We start from the raw sequence: 22,750 nt of genomic DNA on the forward strand, positions 1-22,750 counted from the left end.
CTTGCTTCAACAGCAACATTATTTGGGTAATCTCAGACGACAATTCTTCCATTTCGAATCTAACGCGGTTACTCAGCATCGCCGCTCTACTCAGGCGCTACTTACCCTCGACTCAGGTTGCTCAGTCATATTCCTGCTCTTCATTTTAGTGACCAATCATGATTTGCTTACTATTCGGCTCAGTTGTGCGAAAGTTGCCAACTCTACACGACTGTATTTAAAGGAACCAAGTCGGCTCCCAGGGAACCCAAACAGGACCCCCCTAAAAATATACCTTTTACTCTCAAGGCAAATTCTTCTTACAACATAGCGTGGCCTTAGCCTATTCCAAGGAGAATATGCCTTCGCACCTTCCTCTTAAACCTTTGCTTTTTCGTATCTTCTTCTATTAGACTTTACTCAAGTACTTCTCCACCCGCTACTTTGAATTTGCTTACACATTGCAGTTCTTTGAAAAAAGCTTAAAGTAATTAACTATAATGTCATATCTATTAAAAAGGAACGAGTCACAAATTGCTAAAATGGGAGTAGACGTTGATGGTAAATAAATAGCGCCAGTCGGTGCATCGAACAAACTAATAGCAATTGACACAATACCGTTGGGAACCGGTGGAACCGGCAAAAGAGGAATTATTTAGTGAAGGGCATAGAACCGAACAGGCAACGCGTTCTTTTTGAGGGAGGGACACATTCTAGATCCCCAGTTCTATTTTAGCACTCGGAGTACTATAATTACGAGTGCATCAATTTAAAGAACTACACTTCGAAGTACTTGCGTCTAAAGTATAATACTTTTATATACTACAAGATAGCGTATATGCCTTATTTATACTTTAAATCAAAGCAGTCCGAGTTATAGCAATACAATTCGAACTACTTTTGTTTAAAGTATATAAATTCGGCTTACTCAAACTTAGAGCAAGCTGATATCTTGTATTAAAACCGAAACTACTTCGGATAGTAATATAAAAGTCTAGAGCGTAACGAGTTGTACTTGTTAATGGGGACTCGGCGGCCTAGGGCCGCCTTCGTTATTATAGTTACTGAAACTCAGACCTATTCTAAGTCTAAGCTCTTTGTTCTCACCTTTCCTCTTTTTAATCAATTCTTCTTATATTATACAGTACTTCATAAAATTATTATTTGATCTAGCCTGTCACAGCTACAAAGTATAAGGAAGGACACGCCCGGCAAGATCGAGACTTGCGAGTACGCACAAACATGAAACAAGTATACCTGATATAGTTCGTTAAAAGCTGCATCGTGCGAGAGTTGGGGAGCAAGTCCAGGGGTATATTAAGCGAGGCCTTCCTTTCAATTTTCAATTCGCTTACTCCTGGCTGAATAACCTACTAGGTCACATGTAATTGTACAAAAGTACGAGAAGGAACCTAAATCGGCTCAGCAAGGACTCCTGATAAGTATGTCGAGGGAGCGAGAACGGACACCATCACGACATCTTAATATGCTCAGAGAGGTGGCTATGTCGCAGGCAACAGGATCTATGTAATTCCAACTATAAATAACATAAAAACTATAGCCGATTCGTGGGGGGCCGGAATAGAACCCCTTGAGCAAACCCAACTGACTCATTGCCAGCTGGCAGGGAAAACCATGCTATATAACCGCCGACTTCACATCCAACCAGTCGCTCAGTGCGGGATTGACCAGCTGGAATACAAGGCGGGAAAGTATTCTCTTTTGTCCTTTTAAGGCTCTGCCAAACAAGTCACGGCACAGCAAAGACTATGTCTGAAATTCTAGCATAATTAAGCAAGTAATTACCTGTAATAGTCAAGCAGGTACTCACATATACAAGTCAATCAGTAGTCAGAGCACCATTAACCAAGCAAGAAAGTGAAGCATTATATTAGCCAAGTAAATGACTATTAGCACCACTGGCCCTGACCCTGGTGGTTGTAGTTATTGGTCCTTGTTGCGCAATAGGAGTGATAGTTGACAGTAAAATATATATAGAGCCAGATGGATATTACGGTCGCGTCGCAAAACGTCGCTCGGGAAATCGCTGTCCTCTGCCGGGCGAAAACCGCCATGAAAGCCGCGCCAGTTCGGATCGATACGAGAAAGCGCTTCTCGTACCACAAAGCACTGACCGCACTTTATCCGGGCAATAGATGAATTTAACTCTTGTGGGGTGTGCATTTCTGCGTCTATCGAGTACCTGGGGCGGCTCCGACATGTTGGACAACGTTTAGGTTGATTGAGCGTGAGGTCGGATGGAAAGCCTTGACTGTTTTCAGCACGGGATTGGCGATGCGCGAGCGTAAGTTTGCCTAGATCCATCGGGAGATTGCAAATGAGTGAAGAACTATTAGAGGGAGGGTGTTGAGACGGCAGACCATGGACAGGACAGGGCAGGAGGTTGAGGAGAAAGAAGATGATAATGGTGAGTGGAGGGCAGGATGGAACTGAATGATGGGCTCTGCGCGGTCCTGGCTCATGCAGGCGAAGTTCACGTGGTACATCTACAAGTCCTAGGTTTAACAATTCGCCACCCAGGACCTTCTGCAGCTGAGCATCCGCTGCAGTTTACCATTCCCCGGCTCGTACTATTCGCAGCCTCAACATTTTCCGTGCTGTACTACTCCCAGGCCCATTCCGAGCGACGAAAAAGCTGAGCCGTGCCAAATCAACCCATAAAAACAGGCTGTGCTGTACTCCCGACTGAATAACCTTACCAAGTTACGTGCGACTCGACTAAAGGGAATCCTAATCGGCTCCGTTAAGGATAAACCCTGATAAGTGTGATAGGGGAGCGATAATGGACACCGTCACGGTATCTTAATAGGTGTAAAGAGGTGGCTATTTACCAGCAACAAGATTTACCACATCAATATATAGACAGCATGGAAATTGTAGCCGATTCGCGAAGGCGGCTAAAAGAGGACCCCGTTAAGTATAATCCAGCTGACTTATTAGCGTGCTCAGGACTTAGGGCTCAACTCAGGTCAAAGCAGCGACTACTCAGGTCCAAAGACGGAAATGGACTTTGGTGGAGTAACTTGTCGTCTGAGATTATATCGGTTATAGATCATTGTCATGAAGTATCCTAGAAGTGCAGGCATGCTAAGATCCATACACATATGTGCCTGGTATCTAGCAGACCAGAAAGGAAGAGAGTGTTTGCCCAAAAGATTGGCAGCAGTGGTGACAGCTTTCTCAACTCTTTCTTTGGCTGCTCGAAATGTTGGCGAATTTCTGACAGACTCGGTGATGAACACCTATACATCAAGAGTTAGCTGGTCACGTACGATCAATCAGAGGAGTTTCAAGTAATCACCGGATCATCTGGGTGATAATTAAGTCTTGCATCTCGGAGCTGATTGAGGATGGAGTCGATATTCTGTTTCAAATCGTGAAGATTTTCAGCATGAGGACCAATGAAGTAGGAGCTGACAAGTTGATGAGCTTTGTCTCCATGACCACTGCCTTTGAAAACTATCTTAGAAGGCGTCATGATGTGAAAACAACAAATGCCAGCAGAAATGGGGTCCTAGCCGAAGCTTTTCCTACAGGATAGCTGGGCATTTTACTTCTTATGAACGAGAAAATCAGTAAAGATCGCGATACACTCAAGATCGAAAGTTTCACCTCCGATTACCCCTCACTGTAAGGATGGCTCGTTTTCAATAGGAATGCACAGCATTGCTGCCGCATCCTGCATAAATTTGCATTCTTCAACCGCATTTCTCTGCATCATGTGTGAACGAATTTGAAATGGTCCAGAGAATTTTGGCCACAACAGCTTCTCCGCGGACCTCCTCGCAGATAATAGATCTTGTGCCTTGTTCAGAGCAGAGCTGAGGGCTTAAAAGCAAACACCAGGGCCGATGAGTGCATATGTTGCTGCTGTGTCACGGCAAAGAGGGGTCGGGTGGGTTTTTCCCGTCGTACAGATGGAAATCCTATAGTGTGAATGAATTGCATGTTGGGCCATTCGCAACGCGGAAATTCGATTAGAGCAAGGTAACAAACTAATAGTCATTAAAGGCTATAACAACTAGGCGCCAATCAATATCGCATTCATTTAACAATAGTTTGGAAGTAATTATGCAAAACAGTGGTGGCACCACAGAGGACGTATATGACCAATAGCCTGGATACATGAAGGTTGAATGTTCTGGTTGCAATTGATTGCAGAAGAAAGTAATTGCGGGGTTCAGCAACACGAAAGTCTAGATGTAGATGTAACTATCGCCCCATTTCCCTGTGTTGGACGCTCGAAGGGATTGTCTTCGCATATGCAGTCGAGTAATACAGCAGCTACTAATGCAAAAAGCAACGGAAATGGCCGTGTCCGAGAAGCCATAAAATCCAATAATCACACCACTCGAATGCAGTGATGTCTCGCAATCTATCTTTGTGCATCTTGCCCTATGAGAATCTCTGCGGAAGAGCACATTATTTCAAAGACAGACACCAGAAAAATTGCTGGCAACGATCACAACTCAGTTGGAACTGAGTATCCAATCCAGTTAGTGCGAGGCAGATTCGAGGTGAGACATTGTCGGGCGATGGCACTAAAGCTCAGCCTGCCTCGTTTTTGAGCATGGTAGTAGTCGAGGTGAAAGCAGGAGGATGTCCTAGCGGGAGGACTCACAGTGAGCGCTCAAGTACTCTTGTTTAACGTTAGTGATGCAGCGTGAAGCTGAGCACGCTCAAAGATATGCTTACGACAGCGCTCAGCATGGGCTCCTTTTCAATACCCAACCAGATCTTTACGTAACTTAAGGTTGCAATCTTCAACGACAAAGCTCGTAAACCTACTGATACTGTTGAAAATTCCAATGGAAACTTCATGTGACAGGTTAGAAGACGGATTACGCGGTGTGCAGGAACATAGCCTACCTCGGGTGTAAATATTATCAGGCAAGGTGACAGACAGCAGAAGGGCGGCAGGGTCTGAGAAAGGCCACTCAACTATTGCGGTCAACTCGATAGATCCTATCGTTTGAGACTGAGCTGATGTATTATTATGCTCCCCCTCTGAGTATTTGTATTCTTCCAGCAACATAGAACTTGCGGGACGAATGCAAGTACTTTTCATTACTTTCCATATTGGCAACAAGGAAGGTATGTATGCGCACCTGCTTGAAACACCCCAGGATGCTCCATACGTAGCTTCAAGCCATGCGTAGGCTCAGCTAGAGTATTGAGACTAACCATAGAAACAAAGGATCAACGAAAGAGCGATGTCGAATGGAAACAGCTTTCATAACATTTCACCACGCAATTCTCTGGACCGGGGCGCTCGGTTTCCGTTACTTATGGATTGACTCTGTGTATCTATTTCAATCGATCCCGAGTAAAGTGCCGCAGAAATTGGAGGAATCGGCCTCCATTTTGTGTTGTGAGGGCATTTCATTGTGCGGGAATTTGTGCCTCAAATGGCATGGCTTCATGTACTGACGTGAAATACTCAAAATGTAGAATATTCCATCAAGGAGGGAGGATGCGGCGTATTGCCTCATAGGGATCTATGACGTTAACAAGTAATCCACTCAGAGCGAAACCTCAGAGCGGAACGTATGCTGAGAATGTGACGGTCCCATGCTCTACGCAGAGGGTGGTAATGCCTTCTTCCACAAGGTAGGCGAGGAGCAGTATGCGCGGATCGAGTCAGAACAGCTGGCTATGCCTCAAACGAGACATACCGGAGACGCAAGGTCTTTTGTCAAGGTCTTTATCCGCCAAAATATCATCATGGAAGCAGCCAGTCACGCTCGAGTTGCAAACTTATCACTCCGCCTCGACACTCCGGGCTGAAGCTAATCGACATTCAACAATGTGGGACGAGGATGCGAAATTCTTCGCCTTCGAATTATCGATAGTGTTGAGGAAGTCGCCGGCGGTCGTCTTCGTACTCCAACCAGTAGGTATTGGCGGGAGTGGGATTAATATAAATGTTGATGTCAGGAAACCGTGGGGATCCGTCCTAGAGATTGACAACGGCTGGAACTCATCGCTAGCTCTAACTATTTTCACACACCAAACCCACTGCTGCAAGCCACAGCGGCCGGTGATGGAAGTTATTGTAGAGCTGGGTGTGTTCGATGGAGAAGTGAAGATTACACTTTATGTCATTGCGTTAGGAGATGTAGATGGTCCACATACAGGATATCGAGGGTTGCTGAGGGTCCATACTAATCAAATTTGAAACGATGATAGCTTCGACAAGTCTATAATAATACTCTCCATCTCAAATCATGCTCCAGATTAGGATCTTCAGATACGCATATCAATAAGTGCATCGTGGACTACAGTGTGTAATTGATCTAGTGCAGGGAAAGTGTTTGGAATCGATACAGAGTGATGTATTAAAGCGTTGGCCCACGCCAGTGCTTTCGGGACTACATTAGGGTCGAAGATTTATATGGAGTCGAATCTCAGAAAATCCACCATCCAAAGAAATCCTTCAGTTATACTGCATCCCATCCACACACCCCGAAGGAATGACTAACCCCCCATTCGGCACCGCAGGTGAAGGCCCATCCTCAGTGCATCTAGAAACAGCACAAGTCACCGTAGGATAATTCTTCAAATCCGTAAACATATAAGGATAACCCCAATCAAGCGACTCATCACACGACTTCTCCGCATACTTCTCCGTCCAATTATCCTTATTATGCGGCGGGTACTCAATATTGAACACCGGCAACGGAGTAGGCAGGGCCCAGAACGGCGTGTAAGAGTCACACTCATCGTACTCGTTGCACTGCTCGTTGACACCGAAATCCACATCGGAGGTGACATTTGGGAGGATCTCAAGCGCGTTCTTGAGCGAGATACCCATTCCTCTGGATCGCGCTTCCCGGGACAGGAATTTCACATACGATATGGAATCTTCCTCGGTGGCGCCAATACCATTCTGGTTGCCATAGCCGTCCATATTGTCTGGGTCGATGGCGCTGCATCCTAGGTCTGCCGCTCGCTGGATCCGTGCTTGCATTATCTTTCGTACCTCGGTGCTTGAGGTGTTGACCCAGAATTCGTTGGCCCATGGTCCTCCTACGTCACAGCCTAGATCCTGGGCCCCGAGATTGTGGTTGAAGCAGCCGAAATCTGAGCGCCAGGTTTCCATAGTTCCGGCTGAGAAGTAGCAGACTACATACTTTCCTGCCCCAACTGCGATGAATTAGCACCTTTGTTTTGTCACGGGAGTAAGACCCGCGAGAGCTGGAATGTGGGGAGTTGAGTTCATGAACAGTTGTTGGAAGGAGTAGGGATAAAGAAAGGGGTTGGGTACTCAGGGATGCGAACGTAGCGGCGCTGCTGTCGATGTCAATGTCATAGACGTCGATACCATCATCAACGCTAGCCCGCACTTCGGTGTTGTTTTGCAAGACAACTTGGAAAAGAGAGGAAGGCGAAGGTTTGCTCCACGAAGTTGGCTCTGGGGCTATTGTGAGGGTGATTCCGCCTGTGCTATCTGGGAGGCCCGAAATGGGGCAGGCGGCGGTCTGGGTCACTTTGGCCTTTACGGCACACTTTGTTGGCTTGAAGGGGGCCTCGTCGTAACGTTTGCGAAGATTGAGGGCGGTGGTTAAGGAGCTGCTTAGGAGTGCTGCGAGGAGGATAGACGGTAGATTCATTTTTTGGAATTTGGGATTATTTATCTGTTGTGGATTTTTAGTCCACTGGTCTGGTTTTGAATTGAAGATCGAGTATCGGAAGGGGAGCATTTACTTTAGGTTCTAATGTAAAGGAATGTTGAAGGAGTAACTCGGAACAGAAAGACGGAATATTAAGAGCAGATTATATCAAGATGGAGCTCCGAGTAAGAGACTTGAAGTGGAAATCGAGAGACCGAGTGGTAAGTGAAGAATAGAAACACGGCAGGATTCATATCGCAGAACCTCGCCCTTATATGTGAGATCTCTGCATCACCTCACACCCTCCCATTGGATGCATTTCGCTTTCGGAAAAGTGTAGAAAAGTGGTGTTGTGAGCAAAAGTCAAGTATTTGCAAATGGAGATGTTGCATTGTCGACCAAAATGCATAGTTGGACGGGAAGTTGATTCTGTCAGCTGGCACAACTTCCCATCGATCGCAGACGTCTAGACAACTAACTACCAAAAGCAGAAGCTACTCGAGTTATTTGTGGCAGAGCATCTGAAAAGACAGACTCCTTCACCTCTCTAGGTACTGGAAGTCGCAGGTGATGGCACTTGATTTCACTCGCTACCACAAGAATAATGTCATTACCATGAGAATAATTGGTTTAGATCGATTTCTTTCGCAGCAGCCGTACAGGGAAGGAGTAGCGAGCAACTGTTTACGGACGAATCAAGGGTTTGTTTCTAGCAGGCAATGCACTTGTCCATTGGGAATCTCGAGCTCGATTAGGAAGGTGGAAGAATACACGCCTGCATGCAGGAAACGTTCCATTTGCGATACCAAAGATTGAGAAGCAAAGAATCACACCAATACCAAGTACCCATCAGAATTATAGCGAGTTTTTGTTTCGAAGAAGCGGATGAGGAATAAAGCCATGAGCTGGAGAACGTAACACCAAAATGGCACGTGACTCTAAACATCTACCTGGAGTGTGAGCGCAGGAAAGGTGTACGAGCAGGAAGGAAGGATATATAGAAATTCATTTCAAGTACTTATGCAAATTAAAGGTTCCAGTTTTTCAATCTGATGTTCGCGACATTTGGGGGCCTAAACTCCCTCCGTAGATACGTCTTTCGTTACACCAGCACACCCCGTGATACTGTCGGGAGACCTCGGCAGTTATGTAGCTAGGATGTCGTAGTTCTGAGGTTGTCTCCAGGCAGCTCCACAGCTACACGCTCCCGAGCTGGCAACTCCAATATTGTATCTGGAGACCTATTGCTTTGCAGTTCATACGGAGAGATGATAAGGCTATCGCCATGCAGTTGCGGCTTCTCTTGCAGGACGTCTGGGTTATCCATCAGGACTGGAGTTGTTCGCTTCCTTTTCTTTCCTCGACAAAACCAGTACAGAGCAGTAGCAAGAATGAGAATCAGGACGATGGGACCCAAGACTGCGCCAGCTATCCAATCACGATTACCCCCTTGTTTAGGTATGGACGTTTGGCTCGGGTTAGTCGCTAAATTGATTAGATTGTTTCCGTTTTTCTGGAACAGAGATACAGAGTCTTACATGAGTCTGAAGGGGATATTGCTGATGTTGAAGAAATGGTAGGAGATGAGGTCATCGGTGATTTAGATGATGTAAGTAAGTTATAGACAGAGATCAAGCTCGATAGAGTTGATGCCGCTGCAAGCTCAGAAGATAGCAATAATTACTGTAAGGCAGTTAAATTCGTTTCGGCTACAGTAAGATTAGTACAGTAATTGACAAATCGACTAAATTCAATAGTGAACGAGGAGGAATTTGAAGTAGTACCATATGCATCGATGCAGTCTGTACATTCACTGTAGTGCTCCAAGAAGGGTGAATTTGCAGCGCAGAGTGCTGGCGTTTCGCCAACTTGTTCCGCCTGGTCATAAGCTTCGTCTGAGAGGATATGAGCTCATGAGCTAGACTGTCCGATCGGTTAACGTACTGCAATGCCACGAAACATACTGCCGGAGCGGAGGTCATGATTAATAATAAAGGCTTCTTATGTAAACGCAAGGTGCAAGCTTTGTGGCCTGGAGATTCTTCCAGCGCGGTTAAAGGTTAACGAAGACAGGTGCGGGGGAAGGTTAGCTAGGTACTAACTAAGGATTCGGATTGCGGCTGAGATGCCCTTTTGTGCGATTTTTGGCCACCTGCCAAAATAGCGCCTCTGCAGAGCAGTACTTACGAGCCTGCAAACGTAGGTCTGTGCGCTCAGGGCAATTTTCTGGCATTTCCAGGCTTCTCAAATTCGCTTATAAGCTTTGAAAAGCTAAAGTCTCTCAAAACACTCACAAATTGCACGTTGATAAATATTAATAAAAAAATTATATTCATAAGGGAAGAATAAAATTACTTAATTAAACTTTCTAATAATTAATAATTGCGATCGCAAAGAATTCATTTTTTGATTTAGGCTTGAAATGCCCTGAGCGCACAAACCTACGGTAGCAGGCTCGTTAAGACATTAAGGATTTACTGCCTCAGGCATCAAAAATGCTGAAAAATGCTCTGGTAGCCTCACAAGCTCTCAGCCTCGCAATAAGCCTTGCGCTCTTTTAACAAGTAGATATATTAGTTTAATCAATGTTCCTCTGAAAATTTACTAAATTTGGATTTTTAATTAAGAGCTCTATAATCCCTAGGGAAGTAGGGTGTACTGTCAAAAGATTGATAGTTCTCCAAAAAAAAAAATTCTCGGTTATTTTTGCCGTGGTGTCACGAGTTAACCTTACCTACACTCTCAGCCGGAGAAAAAAGCTACCATTTTTGACATGCGAAAACATCAAAATTCAAAGTCTTAAATATTTTTAATATCAACAACACACGATTGAATTCTTATGCAACGAGTGAGAAACATGTGGAGAAATAGTCATAAAATACGCAATAATTTTATATTAAAGGTTTCATTAATTGTATATCAATAAATATGTAATTCAATCGGAACTACGCACTGTGTCAAAAACGGCAACCTTTTTCTCCGGCTGAGAGCTACATACAGTAGGTACCTAGGTATGCAACCCGGTGTAGATCGATTTAGGCGATGTTTTGCCGGAAAAGCACGTTTTCCCAGTCTTCCGGATCGATCCATTATGTGTTATACGGGATTCTCAGGATTCTCGAGAATACTGGAGAAGAAGCGTGCAAGATGCAAGATGCAAGATGTCTACAAAATTGGTATCACTGGTGGATCAAGTAGCGACAGTGGTTTTGATTTCGTCCGCGAGCCAGAAACAATTGTACATTAATGAAGAACCACAAAGAGAAGAAGATATAAAACGTGGCCGTCTCAAAAGAGATGGTATGATTGTTGTCTTTTGGGTCTCTGGCACGAGAACACTATGTATATTTAGGCTCCCATATCCACTCTTATGCATCATGCATCTTCCTTGCAGGACTTGACTCTTGGAGTGCCGATTAATCGTCAGACGAATCATCGTGCCCTCTGACGTTTAGGGCACCTCAAGGAGGCAAGTGCCTCGGAGTTCGAATTGGTTGCGAGTGAGTGGCATAGCCTGACTTTCCAGAAGACGAAATCAAGATTAAGGAACAAAGGCGTGTGCAAACCATTAGCAAATTTCATGGAATTGCCATTTCATGCTTTATTCTCTAAGTTTGAACATCACCTTTGCTTGTCCTCCAAACTATTTGAAGACCAAATAGTTAAGAAATCTACCAGGAAATCTTCCCCTCCAACATATTGAATGTTTGCAGAGTTCTTTCCAGTAACAACTTTACGTAATATTGTTAGTAGCTTGTCTCACCCGACTGAGTTCGAACAGGAGGAAAATGTCACATGAACGTTTAGAGGTTTTAAAACATCCAAAAATGCACGAACGTAGAGTTCTAGCGTTAGATTTACCCATGTATGACTTGTATGGTAATGCTCCTGTAGAATCTGTGAATAATTTCAAGTGTTGAAGGCACTTTCGCTTGTTTTCCTTTTCACATTTGGTTTATATGTGATGCAACCCAGCGTTCTACTTTCTTCCAAAACCTGAAGCACTTGATGTGAACATGTGCCAAAGTCAGGAGACAAACAAATGTAGCTTGTCAAGCAGCAAACTTGGTTGAAGAACAGTACCTATTGGGTAGCAATGCAGGATCACGTGCATGATCCATAGGAAGCTTCTCCCGTAGGTATATATACAGTGCTTTGCAGGCTCTAATTCAAGTACTATAACGTTTAGGATTGTAGTGTAAAGTCTCAACAAATTCTGCGGCTTTGGCCCTGCATGTGCGCTGGCCTCCGTCTGACCGCTCGGCCACCTTTGCTTCGTCTGAGGTGGGGTGAATTGGGGTGTGAACTACAAGTCCGAGTTCATGGCTCTTTACTTGCTCCTTGGCTCAGTTCTCTTTTGGTAACTAATTACATGAGTGGAGGTGTTTTATGTGTTGGAATCACGTGGAGGCTACTATCGCCAGTCAGCTAGATATAAGCATTTCTCTTAGCTTCGAGCTTCCTCATTCTTTCATTATCAAGAGCTTCGTAATTCAGAGCTTTCAGACTTTTCACGCCTCTTTTAAGAGCACAGGATACACGCAAGGTTGGAGCAGGTCGTCATCCGGGCATGGTTATTGTAAACGTTCCCATTGTTGTCACGCAAAGCCGGGTGGACAAAAGGTTGTTGGATGCCAGAGTTAGTGGATCAGTGCTACTCTTCTAAACTACGTCATAACCGGCCTTCTTTTAGCTTGTCAGCTTCACCAAAACTCGTACGGCTTGTCAGCCCCAAAACTACCTCTCCCGAACCATACACCTCTCTCTTTGTATGGGGCAACTTGCTCAGCTTCAACCTCGTTCGCTCTAACTGTTTCCACTTCATCTCGGAACTGGCAGGTAGCTAGCTTCCACCCATGCAACGGCTACGTGCAACGGCTACGGCCTCTTGCTTAAACGATCTCACCTCATTGCAACGCGGCATAAGGACCACTGGTCAGAAGCTAACTTCTTGTTTTGCCTGGCAATATGAAGATCTTTAAATTGACTCTCACTGTGATGGAACGTAACATAAGTTACACAGTTCTTTATGGTTTCACGACTTACAAGTCTCATAGATCAATTTCTCGATTAAGAACATTCGAACAGTAACCACCACTTGTTCACTCACATGCTCCCTTGTGTTTTTGCGCCTTACAGGTTTTGTGAATCTTTTAAGTGGTATTCCACTTTCTAAATTTCCACTCGTCACAACAACCACGACAACTACAACCACGACAACTACAACCACGACAACTACAACCACGACAACTACAACCACGACAACTACAACCACTACCACCCACCCACAATGGATGATTCTAAGTTCAATCCATGTTTTGTCCAAGAAGGCTGTCTAGTCTTAATAGATCTCCCGACATTTATCCACAACATGTACTAATTTCTTATAGAGCGTTAAACTATTATGCTTGGTTCTAGCAGTGCCAATAGCAATGTCTCATAAAACAAGTTGTTTAGGTAATAGCATTTGGGTGAAAAATTCTCAACCATCTCTTGCTTAAGGAGAAGCGGCGGTAGCTGCCTCACTACCACCACTTGTCCTTTAATTGACATAAATGATTGCAGTTTCGCGACTTACGAATCGGAAGATCATTGACCAAGTCATCTAAGCAATAGCATTTTAGGTGAGATTTGTCGAGGAATACATGATTAAGGAAAAGCGGTGCCGCTTCCGCTTGTCTCTTTAACTAACGAATTTGTCATAATTTTGCGACTTATGAATTGGAAATTTTGTCCCAACAATAGCGCTTTGAGTGGATAGTTTTCAAGTCGCACTTGCTCAGAGAGAGGCCACCAATACCGACCCGAGGTAATCCCATCTCTTTACCTATATAAATTATTGTAGTGGTTTTGCGTCTTATGAGTTTGAAGATTAGTACTGACTAAGCTACCCAGGCAAGAACACTCTGGGTGAGTAGTTGTCAAACGGCCTTTGCTTAAAGAGGAGCCGCCGTTATCGTCCCTAGCCATCCTATCTCTGAACCTACATAAGTTATTATAGTGGTTCTGCGACTTATGAATTTGAAAGCCTATGACCAAATTGTTTAAACAATAAGACTTTAAATTAATAGTTCTTAAAACATACTTGCTTAGAAGGAGGCCGCTAATAGCGGCCCTTAGCCATTCCATCATTGAACTTATGTTAGAGCTCATTGAATTGCTCTGCGTACAGTTCGCTTAAATTACTTAACGATTTTTGGTGAGGGTGTACGCAGAGCAATGCAACAAGCTCTTAAATTATTACAGTAATATTACGACTTATAAATTTAAAGATTATTGACTATGCTAGAGCAGGTTCCGGGTGAATATTGTTAAGCCGTACTTGTTTAGAATGAAGCTGCTAATAACGGCGCTTAGTCATCCTGTCTTTAATATTATGTAGATTATTATAATAATTGTACAAGTTAGGAAAATTTGAAAGTCATTAACTAGGCAAGAATATCTGAAGTGGATAATTCTCAAGCCGTACTTGCTTGGAATAAAGCCTCTGATATCAGCTCGAGCTATCCCGTCTTTAAACTCATGTAAATTATTATGATAGTCTTGCGACTTGTAATTTTGAAAGTCATGAACTATATTAGGCAAGAACACTCTGAGTGAATAATTATTAAGCTCAAAGGGAGCTGTGGCTAGCAGTGGTTATAGCCGTTGCTAGCCGTCCTGTCTTTGAACTCATATAAATTATTATGATAGTCTTGTGCTTGTAATTTTGAAAGTTATGAATTATATTAAATAAAAGCACTTTAGGTGAATAATTGTTAAGCTTAGAGGGAGCCGTCCCGTTGTTTTGAACTACGTAAGTTATTATGATAGTTTTGCGACTTGTAATTTTGCAAGTCATGTATATTAGGCAAGAACACTTTAAGTGAATAATTGTTAAGCTAAAAAGAAGCCGTGGCTAACAGCGGCTATAGCCGCTGCTAGCCGTCCCGATTTTTGAACTACGTAAGTTATTATACTCGCTTTGCGACTTTCGAGTTCTATAAATAATTTCGTTCGCGTCGCCAATTTACATCTTCCACTTCACAACAACAACTTCCAACAACCACAATGGAGAACCCCAATCTCGACCCCCGCTTCTTCGAGGAATGTATGTAAAGTCTCAGCACATGTTGCGACATTCGTTCCCGATATGTACTGACTTCTTTTAGCGCGTCAAAGCATTGCATTTGGTCCTGCGGCTGTTGCTGGTAACGTCCCAAATAATCTCGCGACATTTGATTACGATATGTACTGACTTGTTCGAGACCGTTCTGAACCTGATCATGTTGCTGCTCCACATCAGTACATCGTATGCTCGCAATCATCAATCCAAGTTTTAAGCATTGCTAATAGTGGCAGAATCTCAATGGCCAAATCTACAAACTCGACCCCACCTTGTCTGTAAGTTTCAAAGCCGAGCCTTCACTTGTTCACTTGCTAATAATGCCTTCTGCTTCAGGCTGCCGACTTTCCGAACGCTACACCTGTTGAGATTAAACACACCCACGCCAAAGTTGTGCGACGTTGGAGTCTCAAGGAATACAACTTCATCTTCAACTTGGTACGCGCCAAGATTAACGAGGTTAAGCGCAAGCTTAAAGAAGCCGATTTCAAGGATATTACCAACGCACTGAATGCCCAGTTCTCAGGCCAATTCGTAAGTTTCCTTCACCGAATCGTATCGCTCGACTTTCGACTACATACTAATCCTATTCCGCTAAGTTGAAGCAGGTGAATTGTTAGCCCCTGTATTTCGGAAAAATGCTAGCAAAGACGCGAAAACCGAAAAACTAAGTCCGCGAGCTGGCGAACGCTTCACTATCGCAAACCGAGTTGTCGCAACGGTACACGACTACATCACCCATACTCGCCAATCCGAATATCAAGCTTTGTGCGAAGAGTTGTTAGGTCCAGCATGAGGCGACCGAAAGTCGGACGGAGAGAAGGGAGATAAGGAGTGAGAAATAGAGGATAGCAGAAGCCAGACATTGGCATTGAACAAATGTACTATAATTAAGCTCAAGCTTTCAGAGAGGAAAAATCACATTGCTGCCGAGAGACATCTAGACAATGACAGACATTCCGATAGTGATAGACATTTCGATAGTGGTAGACATTTAGATAGTGACAGGCATTTCGATAGTAATAGACATTTAAACAGTAATAAATATTTAGATAATAATAAACATTTAAAAAAGAATAAATATTTTGATAATGACAGACATTTGGACAATAATAAATATTTAAATAGTAATAAACATTTAAACAAAGATAAACATTTTAATAGTAAGAAACATTTAAACAATAATAGACATTTGGACGAAGATAGATATTTAGACAAGGATAGACATTTAGACCACGAAATGTTTCACGGGTGCTTAGAGATATTCCAACAATGACAGACATTTGGACCCCGAAATGTTTGATGGGTGCTTGGTACTTTAGCGATGTGCAGCAAAACCTCAAATAAAAGCTCGATTTCAAACCTTGAATCATGTTCTGGACCGTGTCAGACAATATAAGGGGAAAAAGTGGGGTTTTCGGAACTCGAAATAAAGTAAGTTCCAAGCCGGCATATCGTTTTACCGGTCCGGTCCGACATACCTCCTCAATGATCTCTTTTCATCTTCTCGCCCGTTGCCAGCCACCATGTCTTCAGATGGAAGCGCGGTCGGTCTTTCCGACTCGGCTCAGAAAGTTCCACATGCCTGCTCCTCATGTCGTCGACAAAAGAAAGGCTGCGACAAAGCTTTTCCAAGCTGTTCGGCGTGCTTGAGATTACGACGAGCCTGTGTCTACGATGCCGGGCCCTCCCCTCCATTACCAGAGAATTTCGAGTCTTTGGCCCGTCGCCTCAGCAATTTGGAGCACGAGATGAACGAGCATCGAGCCCTGTGTGAGACGAAAGTGGATAACCGAGGCCAGGGGTTCAATTCTGAGGTCGATGATGTTAATACAGACGGCTACGCCTTTCCTGGCTCATCCGCTTTCCCTTCAGTCTTCTTTCTGGACGTCAATGTTTTCCGAAGGCATCGATTAAAGGCACCAACACCTCAAGTCACAGTTCAGGACAACATTTTTCGGGAGATTGGAGATGATGTAGAGATTCGGGCCACTGTTGGGGAATTTTTCTTCTCGGTCTCTCCTTGGATGGCCATAGTGGCCAAGAAACAATTCTATCAAGAAATCTCGGCTCTTCCAATTGAGATGGCACCTGATGTCACGCTTCTCCTCCTTTGCATGAAGCTGATCATTCAGAAGCCTGATCCCAAAAAGAGTCCCCGAACTCATCTCTTTGCTGTTACCAAGAATTTCTACTTGACGGTCGAGTCCAGTGGCTTTGCTTCCATGCGATTGCTCCAAGCCGGTTAGTGAACCACTTCCTAGGTCATTATTTATTCGTGATCGGCCTCGAAAGTCTCGAGGACCAGCGTGAGAACACCTGGGTTCAGCGAGTGTTATGTCATTGCTAATATACAACTGCACAGCCATCTTGATATCCTTGTACGAGACTGGCCATGCAATATACCCGCAAGCATACATTTCAATAGGTCATGTTGCAAGACTCGGACAAGCAATTGGCCTGCACGATACGGACAGGCCGCAGCTAGCTCTGGAGCCTGGAAACTGGGAGCAGATGGAAGAAAGGAGGCGAGTGTGGTGGGCGGTGTATATCCTCGACAGGTAAGTATTCGGAGGAATCTGTAGCTTGCACTAATGGGAAAGCAGGCACGTGAATATCGGGAACCCCTCCAGATCCCTGGCATTGGCGGAAACTGGACGGAAGGAATACTTGCCTGTAGATGATAAGGCGTGGGAGCGAGGAGTAAGTCTCACCTGTAAGTTGTCTCGTAATATCTGACCTGAATAGGACAAGGTTGCCAGTGAGCCATTATTCGTATCATCTTCGACAAATATAGCAGCAGCACCATACGCCAGACTCTGTCAAGCATCGCATTTACTCAGCCTTGTCCTTACTTACGTTAACGATAACGTTTCAAGTGCTAGCATGCGTCTGGAGGAAGCCCAACAACTCGCTCGAGCAGTCCTATCTTTATGTACCTTCATGCAGACGGAAGTGAGCAATGAAGCTACCAGAATCTGTGTTCCGATGGCCATATGTTACAGGTACAGTGCTTTACCGGATCCGAGCACCCTTGTCGAATCTGACATCTTGAGACAGTGCACTCATCGTTCTCTACGAGCATGCTTCCAATAATGGGCAGACTGGCTACTCTCTTCCTGAAGAGGAAGGGTTGCGAGACCTGGGTGTGAGCGGACTGCATGGTCTGATACCTTTGATTACCGAATATGCGATACATATTCAGACCATTCTACCTTATAACATCGATCAAGCTTCGCCTTTCATTTGCAACTGCCTGTATCGTTTTGCTGTCTGGATTTCTGGTATGGCAGATGCTTCCGCCAAGTCCAACAACACCAGAGCGATAAAACTCGCGAGGGATACACTGGAAAAACTTAGCCAACGGTGGATGGTGGCCGGTAAGTATCAATCACAATATAAGGTCGCACCGCTAAAGTCTTTGTGGGAGAATATCTCAAGATACTCGACGACTTCGAATTAGGATATCCTGCTGCCGACGCGATGGCCCTGGATGTTGCTCAAAATGCATACAATCCAAGCTACATGGACTCAAGTAGCTTCGTCATGGGAAGTGACTGACGATGAAATCTTCACGTTCTTCTTTGCGAAACTTCACAAATCCACAATTTGGTCGAGGCCGACATCATGTGAGTACTACACTCTTTGTCTTTCTGGTGCGAGGTAAAGCCCGCAGCAGCGACTGTATGCTAAACTGCTTATAGGAGAACAGCACATTTCAAAACCGTCGATGCGACCCCACAAGCTCAGGTCAACAATGATGCATACACATAATTTCCAATTGGATATTTTAGGACGCAAACGTTCTCAGTGTTGGGAATTGATTCCTACGCAACCACCTTGGACGCCGCTCCTGTGAATAATGGGATTATCTTCCCATTCGCTAGCTCCTCACTCACCTGAGCTGAGACCTCTTGCCACCGATGCAAAGTATCGGCTTCTGCATCGAAGGGGTACAGCCATCGATTCTGCGATCACAAGTATATCAGTGTTCTGCTTTCCTGCGTACACTCATGAAGAGCCTCACCCTCATCTTCACACTTTCTGGATCTATTTCCCCATCCACATCCAGATCTTTGAGCGCGTTATGCCACCTGTCGCGGAGATCTTCCCCATTCAATTGAGATTGACGAACCCGAGAGAATCGGAGCTTTTCGTATACACGAGTCTGTACTCCTCAGTAATGGCATTGCAGCAGATATCGAAGGGTTCTTACAGCGAGTGGGATATTATCTTTACCTCCCAGTTTAAGGCACAAAGCTAAAACAGCCCCACTTTCCGTTGCTTGCGATGCGCCTTGTGCACTCGTAGGAAGGTGAGGATGACACGAATCACCCAGTAGCACGATTTTGTGGCTCTTACTGACCCAGCTTGGAATAGGATCTCGATAACAAATCTTCCAGTCCAAACATTCTTTGGTGCTCCTTACCGCGTTCCCGATCCTTGGGTCCACATCTTCGACCAATTTCCTCACTTCATTCATGTCACCCGGCTGGAACCACGATTCCTTGATATCCTCAGTATCCTTGTGGGTGATGATCCAATTAAACTCATCTCCGTCTCGAAGAGTATTCTGAACAAGGTGGACGTCATTGCCGATCCAGATATTTACGCACTCTTTCTCGACGAATTCGCGGCATAAAGGATCGGACTTCAAATAGGCACCTTTGAAGAATGCTCGAAAGCAGGCGTATCCGCTCGACTTGGGCTTATCTTCGAAGCCAAGGACGAGTTCACGGGCGAGAGATTTGATGCCTTGAAACTTCCTTCAGCTTTATGTCAGACAGGAATTCGAACTTGGCCTACCATCAGCAGCTATGATCACGTCTGCCTTGTACACCTCGCCACTACTTAGTGTGAGAGAAGGCTCGTTCTCATCGTACGATACCACCTACATGCAACTTCATTAGCCTTCACTCTTCCTTTTACTTCTTGGCGTCATGATCTCCTATCACAACTCACATTGCACCCCATCTTGATCTCAATTCCGAGCTCTTTTACCCTTGCCAAAAACGCCTCATGGTAGTCTCCTCTGTGTCCTATATACCCCGCCATATCCATTAATGGCTGCTGTGCCAATATCTTTCCGTCTCCCCATCTCCGTATCTGCATCAGCTCACTCTTATTTCCGATGTCTATCAGTTGGTCATGCAGTCCCCAGCGCTGGAGCAGGCGAAGAGCATTTTCACCTAACCCAAGACTGTCACCTAGACGGAGAAATTTATGGACCTTTTCGAGCACTGTTACATTGAAACCGGCGTAATGCATCGCCATAGCACACGCACAGCCTCCGAGGCCGGCGCCAACAACAATTACTGTACAGCGTCAGGTCCTTCATGAGAGATATGCTAATGTTAGAGTCTTACCATCTAAGGGCTTTGGGTCAGACATCATGCTCGATCACTGTCTCGCTGTTCAAGTTTGGACTGCGAAAGGTTCGAAAAGATTGTCCAGCATGCATGAAGCTGTTAAAGACTGTGGTCATGTGAGAGAAGCTCCCACATAGTGCGGAAAGGAAAACCTCCTGGTATCTGTCATCCACAATGCCTTGATAAACAGATTAGGGCTTCTTCGGCAACATACAACCGAGAGCGAAGAATCCTGGCAATTACAGCTAAAAGGTGGGAAAGTCCGTCAATAAAGACTACCCCGCCACACCCCGCACTTAGTCTACTGCCCCACTATCGAAGTTCAAGGACCCTCCCCACATGAAGTCGGGAATCCCCCACGCAGAACAACAGGAGGTTAAGGGTGATTGATCAATGGAGAGAGTGGGAGCCGATGAGTAAAGGAATTGTTTCCGCTGTTGTACATGAGCAATTTGAATAGATTGCTGTTTGCCTCTTCAAACTTGATTTCGACAACAAATTGTCAAAATGTCCAGCTCTTCCAGAATTCCAACATTGACAACAACACACAGCGGGGTTCCTGCTCGTTTAAAGAACGAAGCAGATGCAGCAAAAGAGAGGCTTTATTCATTGAAAACATTACCCGACAGTGTTCCTCGGAAGAGCAATGTCAAACTTCCTCCCAATACCAGTCAAGAGACACTCGACGCAGCAATTACAGCGTTGACGAAATTTCTCGGAAAAGATGGGGTCGAGATAAATAATAAGCCGCTGGTGGATGGCTGGTACATGGAGCATCCGTACGCCAATTCATCTACTCGCAAGCAAGAATCATTGAGCTTACAGACTTCGCAGCAATACTCACGATGCCTATCATGTCATCGACCAAGAAGAGATGGTGTGCTCTGCAATCACCTATCCGTCTTCGACGTCAGAAGTTCAAGCCATTGTGAAATGGGCGAACGAGTATACAATTCCCATCTGGCCAATATCTATGGGTCGAAACATCGGATACGGTGGCGCTGCACCTCGAGTTCCTGGCTCTGTAGTTGTGGATCTTGGGAGGAACATGAACAAAGTATTGAAAATTGATGGGGGAAATGCTACCTGTATGGTTGAGCCTGGTGTGAGTTACTTCAAGCTGTATGAGGAGATACAGAAAACAGGCTTGCCGCTATGGATCGATACTCCCGATTTGGGAGGCGGCAGTGTGTTGGGAAATGCGATTGATAGGGGTGTGGGGTAAGTGATTGCCTATGAATTTGGGTCATCGTTACTGAATAAACAGATATACTCCATATGGAGACCACTTTGCCAACCGTTGCGGAATGGAAGTCGTCCTTCCCGACGGTTCATTGCTCCGCACAGGGATGGGTGCGCTCCCGGGAAAGAACGGAGAAGACAACCCAACCTGGGAGTCTTTTCAACATGCGTATGGCCCTTCCATCGACGGGATTTTCAGCCAGAGCAATTTCGGCATCGTGACCAAGATGGGATTCTGGCTTATGCCCGCCTCAGGCCATCAATCGTACATGATAACCTTTCCAAGAGAAGACGACTTCCCCCAAATCGTGGAAATCATCAGGCCATTGGCTCTGAAAAGAGTTCTCGGTAACATACCACAGCTGCGACATGCGATTCAAGAGCTCGCTGTAACAGGACAGCCTCGAACAACTTGGTACAACGGCCCTGACCGATTTCCAAGAGAAGTTGTGAGAGAGGGCGTCAAGAAACTCCCAGTGGGCGATGTGTCCTGGGTCTTCTACGGAACTCAATATGGCGACGAAGCATCCATATTCTCGCAACTGGAAATTATAAAGTCCGCTTTCCTCTCCATACCAGGCAGCAAATTCTATCTTCCTTCCGAGCTTCCATCAGACCACTACATCCACTCTCGAGTCTCAGTCTGCAGCGGAGTCCCAGTGCTCAAAGAACTAGATTGGCTGAACTGGAAACCCAACGCTGCACACCTATTCTTCTCCCCCATCGTGCCCACCTCGTCCTCTCACGCCAAAATCATCCACACCCTGATCGACCGCCTACACGAGAAATGGGGCTTCGACACCTTTCCCACGATCTGCGTTGCAGGTCGCGAGATGCACTACATCGCCAACATAGTCTACAACCGAGCCAACGAAGACGAGAAGCGGCGTGCTCGAGGATTGATGCGTGAGATGATAAGTGAAGCGGCGAAAGAGGGGTTCGGGGAGTATAGAACGCATTTGTTGTTTGCGGATCAAGTCGCGAAAACGTATGGGTGGAATGGAGGGGCGTTGAGGAGGTTTAATGAGACGATTAAGGATGCGTTGGATCCGAAGGGGATACTTGCTCCTGGAAGGAATGGAATTTGGCCGAAGAGTTATAGGGGGAAGAGGTGGGAGCTGGTTGGGGAGGAGGCCAAGAAAAGTGTTAAGGCGAGGTTGTGAGGTGGATGTTTGTCTTTCTAAAAACATTGAAACTTAGATTCGTATTCTAAAGCTATCAAGAAGAGTCGCAGTATAATTATGAAACACAGAACCCTTTCAGGAAGCAGACTGCTGTACAGGAAGGAAGACAATCACCGAAAGACGCCCAGCATTTGCCGACCAAAATTGGGACCCTGAGACTGATATCCATGAATGCCGGAACAGGAAAAGCTTCGATTGCCCCTTCTTCTTCCAAGGCGTCCTACATCACGTGAAACT

General features: G+C 45.2%; 7 protein-coding genes across 7 annotated transcripts; 3 read left to right on the top strand and 4 right to left on the bottom strand.

The window, feature by feature from the left end:
• Positions 1-2,642: 2,642 nt before the first annotated feature.
• On the bottom strand, positions 2,643-3,736 carry LY89DRAFT_466208 (uncharacterized protein). The gene is made up of 2 exons (XM_018207717.1): positions 3,302-3,736; positions 2,643-3,242 (listed from the first exon to the last, which is right to left on the bottom strand). Exons 1-2 carry the CDS (start codon positions 3,476-3,478, stop codon positions 2,982-2,984), a joined length of 438 nt encoding a protein of 145 aa, XP_018074274.1. The 5' UTR covers positions 3,479-3,736; the 3' UTR covers positions 2,643-2,981.
• A 2,677-nt stretch (positions 3,737-6,413) lies between these two features.
• LY89DRAFT_779802 (uncharacterized protein) lies at positions 6,414-8,029 on the bottom strand. The gene is made up of 3 exons (XM_018222327.1): positions 7,708-8,029; positions 7,268-7,637; positions 6,414-7,146 (listed from the first exon to the last, which is right to left on the bottom strand). Exons 2-3 carry the CDS (start codon positions 7,611-7,613, stop codon positions 6,437-6,439), a joined length of 1,056 nt encoding a protein of 351 aa, XP_018074275.1. The 5' UTR covers positions 7,614-7,637; positions 7,708-8,029; the 3' UTR covers positions 6,414-6,436.
• Positions 8,030-8,568: 539 nt separating this feature from the next.
• On the bottom strand, positions 8,569-9,673 carry LY89DRAFT_682751 (uncharacterized protein). The gene is made up of 4 exons (XM_018214562.1): positions 9,558-9,673; positions 9,398-9,508; positions 9,152-9,322; positions 8,569-9,098 (listed from the first exon to the last, which is right to left on the bottom strand). Exons 3-4 carry the CDS (start codon positions 9,204-9,206, stop codon positions 8,767-8,769), a joined length of 387 nt encoding a protein of 128 aa, XP_018074276.1. The 5' UTR covers positions 9,207-9,322; positions 9,398-9,508; positions 9,558-9,673; the 3' UTR covers positions 8,569-8,766.
• Positions 9,674-14,663: 4,990 nt separating this feature from the next.
• On the top strand, positions 14,664-15,514 carry LY89DRAFT_731168 (uncharacterized protein; the record flags this gene model as incomplete). The annotated part of the gene is made up of 6 exons (XM_018219548.1): positions 14,664-14,703; positions 14,765-14,803; positions 14,861-14,904; positions 14,955-14,996; positions 15,055-15,256; positions 15,318-15,514. 6 exons carry the CDS (start codon positions 14,664-14,666, stop codon positions 15,512-15,514), a joined length of 564 nt encoding a protein of 187 aa, XP_018074277.1.
• A 730-nt stretch (positions 15,515-16,244) lies between these two features.
• Positions 16,245-18,279, top strand: LY89DRAFT_731169 (uncharacterized protein; the record flags this gene model as incomplete). The annotated part of the gene is made up of 6 exons (XM_018219549.1): positions 16,245-16,962; positions 17,084-17,279; positions 17,325-17,421; positions 17,467-17,723; positions 17,779-18,098; positions 18,149-18,279. The coding sequence occupies 6 exons, from the start codon at positions 16,245-16,247 to the stop codon at positions 18,277-18,279; spliced, it is 1,719 nt and encodes a 572-aa protein (XP_018074278.1).
• Positions 18,280-18,545: 266 nt separating this feature from the next.
• Positions 18,546-20,109, bottom strand: LY89DRAFT_666765 (salicylate hydroxylase; the record flags this gene model as incomplete). Its single annotated transcript, XM_018212936.1, has 6 exons — positions 18,546-18,686; positions 18,728-18,886; positions 18,935-19,473; positions 19,525-19,609; positions 19,681-20,033; positions 20,085-20,109. 6 exons carry the CDS (start codon positions 20,107-20,109, stop codon positions 18,546-18,548), a joined length of 1,302 nt encoding a protein of 433 aa, XP_018074279.1.
• A 184-nt stretch (positions 20,110-20,293) lies between these two features.
• Positions 20,294-22,498, top strand: LY89DRAFT_466350 (glycolate oxidase). The gene is made up of 3 exons (XM_018207719.1): positions 20,294-20,866; positions 20,922-21,308; positions 21,355-22,498. The coding sequence occupies exons 1-3, from the start codon at positions 20,595-20,597 to the stop codon at positions 22,490-22,492; spliced, it is 1,797 nt and encodes a 598-aa protein (XP_018074280.1). The 5' UTR covers positions 20,294-20,594; the 3' UTR covers positions 22,493-22,498.
• The last annotated feature ends 252 nt before the right edge of the window (positions 22,499-22,750 follow it).

The sequence above is a fragment of the Mollisia scopiformis genome, assembly GCF_001500285.1.
Source record: "Mollisia scopiformis unplaced genomic scaffold LY89scaffold_7, whole genome shotgun sequence".
In the NCBI taxonomy this organism is placed as follows: Eukaryota; Fungi; Ascomycota; class Leotiomycetes; order Helotiales; family Mollisiaceae; genus Mollisia; species Mollisia scopiformis.